General features: G+C 42.3%; 2 protein-coding genes across 2 annotated transcripts in view; one reads left to right on the top strand and one right to left on the bottom strand.

Annotated features, from left to right (window-relative positions):
• Positions 1-10: 10 nt before the first annotated feature.
• LOC109470511 (NXPE family member 3-like) lies at positions 11-5,950 on the bottom strand. Its single transcript, XM_019769472.1, has 5 exons — positions 5,892-5,950; positions 4,397-4,957; positions 4,055-4,073; positions 2,140-2,154; positions 11-1,178 (listed from the first exon to the last, which is right to left on the bottom strand). The coding sequence occupies exons 1-5, from the start codon at positions 5,948-5,950 to the stop codon at positions 393-395; spliced, it is 1,440 nt and encodes a 479-aa protein (XP_019625031.1). The 3' UTR covers positions 11-392.
• A 1,641-nt stretch (positions 5,951-7,591) lies between these two features.
• LOC109470510 overlaps positions 7,592-10,552 on the top strand; it is a 14,991-nt gene continuing 12,030 nt past the window's right edge. The window contains exon 1 of the mRNA XM_019769471.1: positions 7,592-7,665. The gene's annotated coding sequence lies outside the window, so the exon portion shown is untranslated. The remainder of the gene's footprint in view (positions 7,666-10,552) is intronic.

Below are 10,552 nucleotides of genomic sequence, written 5' to 3'. Positions count from 1 at the left end.
AACTACATAATGAAGCTTAAACACCATTTCACAACCACATTAGATATTAAAGAAATACTCCACTCCATCAGATATTGATATTAATTCGTTAAAGAGTTAATTGTGATTATTGAATCAGGTTTGTTTTGTCAAGTTGATTAACCGTTATTTTAGAGCCTGAACGCAGCAAGAACAATGTAGCAATGTAGGTCCGATCTTTCTAACAATCTAAGAGTTGAATGTACCTTGTGCATCTCGGGGACAGACTTTCAAGTGCTGAAAACTTTGTATTCTGAGGGTATGTAGTCCTCAGTCTTTTTAAATATATGCTTTATAATCAATAGTTCTGGATATGGGGATGATTCTCTCGAGTTAAATGAGGCCCGTTCTAGCCCGTAACAGCGAGAGATTGTTCAAGATGGAGGCCAGGGACAAATAAATGAACAAAGAAACTCCAGCTCTTGGACAATGATGTCCTCAGCAGGGTGAAGGTTATCTGTGTGCCAGTTTTGCGCACTCGTCATTTCCCAAGCATCCACAAGAACAACGTTTAACCCACGAAACGTTTCCCGCATTACCATGTCCAACCTATGCGCTAGCCAGTCTCCTTCATACAGCATATTGCCAGTGTTCGTGTTGGCAGATTTGATGACCACAAGAGTCTCCGGGCTTCTTTGGAGCAAACGTTCTATCGCAGCACGCACGGCCTTGATTCTTTCTCTGTAAACATTTACAGGGAAGGAAGTGAAGTGTGCCCAGATTGTTATACCTACCACATCGCCCGGTCCCCCACTCACTTCATCAACGGCGTTGGCAAGATATTTGATGTGAAACTCTTGAGTCCAGCCAAAACGAAGAGGCGGTCCGTGGATTTGAAATTTTACCGTTATGTTGTTCAAATAATCACGGGCGAGCAGCGGCCCTGTGTTGTGGATGACGCCAGGAAAACGTGTTTCATTCATCTCCAAAATTCGAACCAAATGTTCCCACCACTGCCGAATGGTGGAGTCACCGATGAAATGTAAAGTTTTTCCAGACAGACATTGCTGCCAGGCTGTTTTGTCAGAGAAATGTCTGTTCTTGCAGACAAGAGAGTTCCAGACGCCATCTTGGAAAAACCCGGATATTTGTGGAGTCCCGAGTCCTCTGACACAACGACTGCGATTGGCCAAAGGATCACGACCTGTTTGGAAAACAGACAAAAGAGAAAAATGTTAGGATGTTCAATGATAGAAAAATTATGTATAATGCACGTGTGTTAAAATTAATTGATACCTTTAAAGGTAATTAGAATTTGTATTTTGGTTTCATATATACTTTAAGGAAGACATCTTACCCTTTGTAACATTCCTGTTGAGTGGCATTTTCCATGCATGGTTACCTCTATAGTAAATTAAAAAAAAAACATAACGATATAAGTTAAACACTACATATATTTGTAGAACCTGAAATCAAACAGAGACGTACGACAACAGTATGAATTGCAATAACAGCAAAACCAATAAATAGAAATAATTAAACAACATAACACAACACAAGACTCTAGATATGTAACGTTAAGTATTCCTAAAACTAAACAATATGAATGAAATTTAATAACGTTAACCACCAAATGTTTATTACACTTACATCGCCCACGGGAAATATATTCTATTAATACCTTGTGCTTTTGGCTCGGACACCAAATTTCTATATATGACATAAAATATTACCATAAATCAACACGAAAAAAAATTATTCCAATACAACTATTTGACGTTATGGACAGACTTCGTCTAAAATATTGAGATCTTTGGATTAAATCTTGAGATTTTTCCATTTTTAACGAAGCATGAAGACCCCCGCTGTGGGTCATTATGATCCGCTATGTAACAGAGATGTTTTTGACAAAATATTGGATATGTACCTCTAAGCTGTAAACAGCCAGGGGCATTAGTCCAAAGTGCTCTGCTCATTCCAATAATAATCAATCAAATGGTGTTTTATTCGTAAAAAAACGTGGACTTTGCAGCCAAAGGCTGAATTGCGTCCAGTTGTACATGCAAATTCATTACACATTTATTTACATTTATTTACACAGGCATTAACACAGGCATTATTTACAACGACTTTAACGTACGGTGTCTAACACAAATAGTGACTGTTCAGGAGGTAGGTCATGTATGGGACGCTACTCTGTTTGTACCGCTCAGTTCTACATTTGGTAAGGGTCAGTTTGTTACTGGAACGAGTGGTGCGCTCAGTGGTGGAGCCCCTCCTGGGCGGTAGCCAGTGTTGGAAGTCCTGTGATCTGAGAACTTTCATAGCAAAGTTCAGGCAAAGTTGGACCCTTCGGTCTTCTAGCGTAGGTAAGTCCAGTGTTGCACATGCCTCGGGGTATGAAGTATAAGCTGACCCGAGTATTACCCGACACGCGCGTTTCTGGATATACTCGATCCTGTGACGTTGTCTGGTAGTCAGTCCAGGATGCCAGGTGGGCGCCGCGTATTCACAGCTCGGACGGACAAACGTTTTGTAGCAGGTGAGTAAGTCATCCCTAGAGAGGTCAAACTGTTTGAGTTGTTTGAGAAGGAAGAGCTTCCTGCTACCTTGTTTGACAACGTGATCGACATGAGTATTCCAACCTAGGTCGGCCTGAAGGTGTAAACTAAGGAGTTTCACTGCCTTCACTTCTTCCAACAGTATACCAGCAATGGATAAGGACGGCAGTGGAGGGGGAGTTCTTGTGAAAAACACGTGCATAGCTTTGCACTTCCCTGGATGGAGCTGCATTTTCCTCGATGTTGCCCATTGCTCAAGATGGTTTAAGTCTGTCTGAATGGTTGAGGTATCCCCGATCATTCTGCTCTCCGCAAGGTTAAGATCGTCAACGAACTTCCACCGCCTAGCGGAGGAGTTCTCGTTTGCACTGTTGATCAGAGCGAGAAATAGCAGTGGGCCTAAAACAGTTCCTTGTGGAAGGCCACAAGTAGTCTCCCTCCAGTCAGAATACACCCCCTTGTACATTACTCTCTGTTGCCTGGCAGTGAGGAAGGAGCAAATCCATTTGGCGAGAGAGCTTCTTAGTCCCAGATCGAGTAGACTTGAGACAGCTAGGCTGTGATCTACTCTATCGAAAGCCTTAGCAAAGTCAGTTGTTACCAAGGTAGTAACTGTTCCTCTCTTGTCTGTAAGTTTTTGTCAGCTGGTTAACAACGTCTACAAGGCAGTGTGTTGTAGAACGCCAGGAAGGCATTCATACTGGTTTGGGTCGATATTGGACTTGATATCTGTATAAAGTTGTTTGGATATGAACGCCTCCGCTATCTTTGCCAAGGTGGGTGTAAGAGATATGGGTCTTAACTCGTTGATCGACGGCGGGCGCGTTTTGGGCAGCGGTACAACATTCGCCTGTCTCCACTGTTCGGGGACGACCCCCTCAGATAGAGAAGCGTTCAAAATGGCTGTTACTGGTGTGGAGATCTCGTACGCGAAGTGCTTAATGACCCTGTTGGAAAGGCCATCCGGTCCCGCAGCCTTTCTCACATTGATGTGCTGTAGTTTGTTGTACACCTGCCACGGTAGAATCTCGTCAACAGGCCTTGCTGGGAGGAATACGGGTAATCTGGTTTTATCCAATGGGTCCAGGGAGCAGGTTACAGCGCTCAATGTCTCGTTAATTGCATTGGCGATAGATTTCCTATCCCCAGGTGTTGTACCTTCAACGTTGAGAGTGAGTCCTGTCCCTGTCGTGTTGGTCATAACCTTAATTTGCTGGTACCATTTAGAGGGGTTTTCTTTCTTTAAGGCTTTTACTTGATCTTTGTAGAAGCTTTTCTTTGCTTTTTTTTATTTCATTCTGCACTTTGTTGCGTAGTAACTTGTACTTGTCGTGTTCATTAGCATTGAAGGCTTGTTGACGTTGATGTATAAGACTTTTGATTTTAGGACTGATCCATGGTTTGTCAGTACTATGCAGTTTTATTGTCTTCTCCGGAAAGTACTGATCAATCTTACTGTGCATGGTTTGGTAAAAGGCGTCCGTCATGGACTGTGCGTCTGTTGCTGATAGGACTTCAGTCCATTCATGGCTTACTAGCCATCGGCCGAAGGATCTGATGCAGGAATCTGGCATGGGTCTGAGGACTTTTGTCTTTGTCATGGTTAACCTAACCTGGGATTTGGGCCGTAGGTTCAGAATCTTATGGTCACTTGAGCCCAGGGGTGGTAGCAATGACGGTTGAAGATACATGTACATATCCTCAAGATTGGTAATGATTAAATCCAAGGTGGCATCTAGTCTAGTGGGTGCATGTACAATTTGTCGGAGTTGGTTACCACGACAAAGGTCTTGGATATCAGTGCGATTAATAATCTGCTCGCTGTTTTATGTGTCAAATATTACCTGCCAAAAAGCTTTTCCTCTCCAGCCCTCAACTTAGTTTTCTTGTACCTCAGCCTAGAGAGATATCCCGAAGTATTGCAGGAGATGTTGTCAGGTTTTACACAATACCACCGCACGCCAGCATGCAGGTCAGAGTAGTCACAAACTGGACTGTCTTTAAAGATGACCGGGTCTACGTTACACTGGGTATCGACGTTACGTTTTCCCACGGCAAATCTTTTCTGGAAAGTGACCATCTCTTCTTTGATCTCGAAAGGATCCTCGCGTCTGTTTTTTTCTATGACATCAATAGTTTGTCGTGGAAGGACGAGTTGGATTCTAATGGTAACCTCCCCTTCCCACAACAGTCGGAACGTTGCCGTGTAGGTACCGTTCTGGTGGTCCGTGACGATACCAACGGCACCAGACTTTGATTCAGCACTAATGATAGACCCTCGGAAGAAATCCCCGGTATTGGATATCGTGTTGTTTCGCTTATCTTTGGCAGAGAAAACAAGATGTACCAAGTCTCCTACTGAATATTGTCCTATAGACTCAGAACCTAAGGTAAACTCAAACTGTTTCACATAAACTGCGGGAGAAAATAATTTCTCTCTTGTTTTAGTTGGTGTAGTGGTTTGACTTCTGTTAGCCTTTTCGAAAGATTGCGATTCATTGTTGCTTTTTAAAGTTAGAATTTTGTTTGTTTGCTTCCTAACTTTGGGAATCAAAGTTGTAGATGTAGATGATTTTTGTGGGCTTCGACGTTTTTCTTTTACCGTAAGTCTGAGACCCAGCTTGTTTGTGAAGTCAGAAACCAGAATGTTTCTTGTCCAGTTTTTAACAGTGATCACTAGTTTATCACTTTCCGTGTTGATGACTAAATGGTTCCATCGGTTGAGATATGAAGGCACGCTGTGAGATTTCTCAGTAGACCAGTGCGTTTTCATCATCCGGTTGTTTTTCCATGGAGTACCCTGTAATTGAAGGACATGCATATTTGTCTGCTGTTTTCTAGACTAGACGTATAATTTGGTAAAAAAAATCCCCCCTGCTCTGCTGGCCTCTTTTACGTAATTTTGTAAGATTATTTTCATTCATATATATATCCCTATAGGGATTAACATTGTTAAGAACACACAAACTGAGAGGCGTCAAAATTTATAATATGGCGCACAAGCTACCTACAAAAATTGAAGCTAATATGTTTGAGTACAGCGTACATCCACAAAATATGTGAAATCAACTCAAGTTTGTCGGATCGTTCCCTTGTCAACAACTTAACTCCAGCCGACACGCAGTACCTATTGTTACATATAATTTATCATCATCATCGGTCGACCGTATTGGTCGGGGTTTATAATACCTTACGGGGTGACATACTTTTCGTTAGCTTAAAACTAGCTAGGTTCGCCAGCCAGGCCTCCGTCCGGGTGATGATGTAAATAGCAGCACGTACGGCCTTGATTATTTCTTCAGGGTGATTTGAAGTGAATGACCAACTCCATACTGTAGTATTCTTACCATCGCGCACCGGGGCATCCCCTACTCTTTTTCGTAAGGTGCGGTGCGCCTTAACGTGCGCGGGGTGTGGCTCTCCCCTATCATCCCGAGGGACGTCCCTAACAGACGCTAGGTACTTATTCTACCTGAGTGAAGTTAGGAAAATCGTGTAAAAGGCACAAGATCGGTGACAAAGCATTATTCGAACCCGGGACCTCTTGGTTCTGAGACGAACACGCTACCGTTTGCCCCGCACGATCCAACTTCATATAATCACTTTGTCTTTTCTGGTCCATGACGTCCACCATCTTGTAAAATTACTAAATGGTCCCGTGAATGAAAGCTTTCTACAGGTGTCCATTGTTTACTTCACCTCCCAGGGGTATATTCTAAAAATAACATTATATACCTGGATAAAATACAACGCCAAGCTTCCAACTCCCAACAAGAAGACTATACACCACCGCCTGTGTGTCAATCCGCCCAGAGTAAGGTCATTTCGCCTGTTTGCCATTTTCTGTGGAGAGAAAAAAGAATACAAAGCGTGAAGACTATACGTTATGGATACAGAATACAACAAGAGTTCCGAGATCTCATACCTCCATGAAATATGGGCTTGCATTGTCATAGTTCATTTCAACATTTCCTCATTAATTATGCAAATAACATCAACATTAACATAATATATGCATAGTGGTGCTAACCTTTAATTAACTTATACATGTCACGAGGTATAAAATTCCCATCATTCACCAATAAGGAGTCACAAAATGTTCTCATTAATTATGCAAATTAGCTCACCATTTGCATAATTGGTATCTGTTGATGTTCCGCCTGCCACAGATTAAATAGATTACATGTATAGCAGTACCATTATATGAAACACTGTAATTATAGAATTTTCTCATTAATTATGCAAATTAAGTCCTCATTTGCATAATTTGCATTCAATCATGTACAACTGTCTCTCAGGTACCTGCACACTAAAAATAATGAAAATACCTTGTTCCAATTTGGACTTATTGGCTTTGAAAGTTTTTACCAGAAACTAACCTGCAGTTCCAGAACAAGCTGCTAGGGAGACCAAACTTACGCCACTTATTCCTGACAGGATAAGCTATCTGTCACCAAAAAGTCAAGACCATAGCTTGTTCAGGACAAAAGATACAAAAACCGGAAGTTCTGCTGCAGTACCAAGGTCATCCAACAGGAGGCCGATACTTGACCTTGACCTTTGTCTTTCCAAGACTTACCATCATACCAAATATCATCACAATCCATAAAGGCGTTCTGAAGTTATGCTGACTACAAAGTTGCGGAAACACAAACACACAGACACACACACACACACACAGACATACAGATAGACACGCCAAAACAATACCTCCATTTTTCATGGAGGTAATAAATACGTTGTCCCATTTCTAGTAAAGGGGTATAAGAGAAGATAGTTTGCCCCTTTACTTATCTAATAATACCAAGCGCTATACTTCAAGCATACATCAGCCTACTTGTCTATGGAGACGAAACATTCACGCAGCTTGTCGCATGAGATACTGCAACTACAAACATGCAACAGCTTGAACGTGAGGGTTACACTTTGGTTCCACGATGTGTATATATATAAGGTAAACATGCGTTGGATATACATACACATATATGTGCTACCGATGCACGATGAGTTGCACAGAAAGGACTTTACCCGTGATCTATGACCTGGCATTGTGCCTGTTATCGTAAAAACGTGCCTGGGACAGTTGAAAGGGACAAATTCATAAGTGATAAATGGTGCAGAGAGAAAAGAGCCATGATGCAGTAAGGTAGGCACATGTGGAATGCCCATGTTTATTCTAGAATTGTTTTCATAATCTATGGCCAGGTGTTCGGACGCTATGTAGAACAGGTTAACAACTCACCGTGAATTGAATACAAGGCAAGGACAGTCGGCCTTTCACGTCGACGGTCGGTTAAAATGGCGAGTTCTCTCGAACACAGCACGGTTTTAGGGATCGGCTGATGACCGAGTCCTGCCAAACCGAAGGGCCAGGTCACAAACGTCGTATGATCTTCGTACAACCGCAAACTTGGCGCATTCTTGGACTATACAGAAGCGGGATTGCTACCGAAAACGCCGGCTTACTTACATACATGTATAGATCCTGATGTCGGTGGTTGGTTCTGCGCCTGCTCGGAAATCGAACGACACCAAAATCGTTGAACGACCTCCGGCGAAGCTGATCAAACAAGAACAAATATATTTTCTGGCAACGAGAACGCTTAAATTTGAAACTGAGCGACCTACTGAGGACCAACAAATTCCGAACGTAGGTCCCTTGCAGTGTGACGACGGCTTTACAAATCCAAATGTCTAGCTGTTCCTGGCTATTTTTTTTATTTATTTTTTTTATTTTATTTCAGCTTCATTACATTACAAAGTATGTAATTGGACAGGGGGAACAGGTCTGGCCTTTGTCTTAGCCCCCTGTCCAAGTTAAAAACATAATAAAATAAAAAGTACAATTAAAGCAACATCAAAGACTTATGCAAACATACACAGATAAAACAAGAAACAATCATAACCAATGACAAACAAAAACATGCCCACGGACACATAAAATATAAGTGAGCAAATGATAATAGTGACAATAACAACGCTAATAATAATGATAAGAAAGCAAATAGTGGAGTCTAAGAACATAGGGTATGCCAGGTGTAAATGTTATCAGGATCAAATATGTCGGACAAAAGGTGATGATAGTGACTGAGGATGAACTTTCTAAAGGTACGAGGGGTGTTCAAAAAAGTTCTCGGCCTCACCTAGAAAATAAAGGTCAAACTCCTATTCTTTGATATAGCTGTATACTATGACGTCTTACATCACTGCACACAAAAATTCAAATTTTTATATTCATTAATTAGCACGTGACGCCCCGGGAAAATGGGGTGGGTTGGGGCGAAATCACAAAATGGCCGCAACAGAAGCGTGTGCTGTGATCACGTGTATCGATATAAAGGGATCTCCCCTAAGGAAATCCATGAAGACATGGTCAAGACACTTGGTGATGACTCCCCTTCTTTTTCAACAATTATCTGCACTCACACTCAACGCTTATCATAGAGAGACAAAGAGGCGAGATGGGCTTGGTAAGTTTAATGTTTTAAACCATGAGAATCCACGGGTGGGTGGGTGGGAGAAAATTCAGATGAGCTCGAGTACGTGAGCTCCCACCGCCCGCTACTTGTGATGACAATAACCAGATGACCGCTGGGTCAAGTGAGGTCAGGGGTCGTATTCTGTGCATCTAATTAATTTCTTTGATCTGTCACCCAAAGAACTACTATAAAGAAGTGGGTTGCTAGCTACAAGCGCGGCAAGGAGAGCACAAAAGATTAACATATGTCAGGATGCCACAAATCAGCACCATGGACAATCCCGTTGAGGCCACCCATCACATGGTAGTAAATGACAAATGTGAGACTGGCCGACATGTAGCAGGTTCTTTGGCCTGTGTTATGACTCAGTTCACAATGTTTTGTCGAACATCCTCGGGATGAACAAACTGTCTGCATGGTGGGTGCCTCGAATGTTTTCTGAACATCAGAAGTTAAACAGGCGGGACATTTCAAGGAACGAATTCAGTCCAATGCATGCAATTTCCTCAAAACATTTGTCACCCAAGATGAGCTAGTTTCACCACTTTCATCCCGAATCAAAACAACAGAGCAAATAATGGATGGAAGAATTTTTCTCGGCCTCCCAAGACGTTTTAGCGACTTTCGTCCGTTGACAGGGTTTTTGCCCCTGTTTTCTGGGACAGTAAGGAAGTAATCATGATTGACTACCTGCGAAGGGGTTAAAGCATCAATGGGGAGTACTATTGAACAGAATTACGACAGTTGAGGACAACGATCAAAGAGAAAAGGAGAGGAAAGCTCCGAGCTGGCCTGCTACCAATGCACCTGTCCACATAGCACAGGGTTCAGTGGCAGCAGCAAACGAATTTGGCTTTGAAGTCTAACCCCACCCTTCCAATTCACCTGACCTAGCACCCTTGGACTTCTACCTGTTTCCTAAACTCAAGTTCCACTTACGTGGTCAACGTTTTGATTGTAATGATGTCATCCATGCGGTATAGGCCAATCTGGGGGGTCCAGATGCAACCTTCTTCCACAAGGGGAAAACAAAGCTGGAACATCACTGGACCAAGTGCATTGCAGTTAGAGAGGACTATATTAAAAAATAGTGTAAGACAAATTTTACTACCCTGACGTTTTCTAGGTCGGGCCGAGAACTTTTGAACACCCCTCGTAACCTTGTTATTCAAGGTTAATCCAGTAACCATTAAGCGAACCATTGGGATTGTTACAACTACCATTACGCTCAAGCACGCAATGCTCGGAGAACATGTCTTAATTGTTATTAACGCAATGCAGGCAGTATATTAATTTATAATTACCTCCACGAAAAATGGAGGTATTGTTTTGGTGCGTCTTTCTGTCTGTGTTTCCGCAAATTTGTACTCAGCATAACTTCATAACGCCTTTATGGATTGTGATGATATTTGGTATGCTGATAAGTCTTAGGAAGACAAAGATCAAGGTCAAATATGGGCCTCCTGGTGACTGACCTTGGTACTGCAGCAGAAACTGGGCATTCCACTATGTTGGATGAACAGATATAAACCTCCTATCCCCTACTTGGTACAC

This window comes from Branchiostoma belcheri, unplaced genomic scaffold, assembly GCF_001625305.1.
Source record: "Branchiostoma belcheri isolate BF01 breed outbred unplaced genomic scaffold, Haploidv18h27 scaffold228, whole genome shotgun sequence".
Classification (NCBI taxonomy): Eukaryota; Metazoa; Chordata; class Leptocardii; order Amphioxiformes; family Branchiostomatidae; genus Branchiostoma; species Branchiostoma belcheri.
The sequence above is the reverse complement of the archived record's forward strand: the minus strand, read 5'-3'. Positions and strand labels throughout refer to the sequence as shown.

Coding starts and splice junctions, on each gene's coding strand:
- LOC109470511 (XM_019769472.1), bottom strand. CDS start 5,950: ATGATAGGGGAGAGCCACACCCCGCGCACGTTAAGGCGCACCGCACCT. Junction 4,958..5,891: donor ACCGCACCTTACGAAAAAGA/GTAGGGGATGCC, acceptor AACTAAAACAAG/AGAGAAATTATTTTCTCCCG.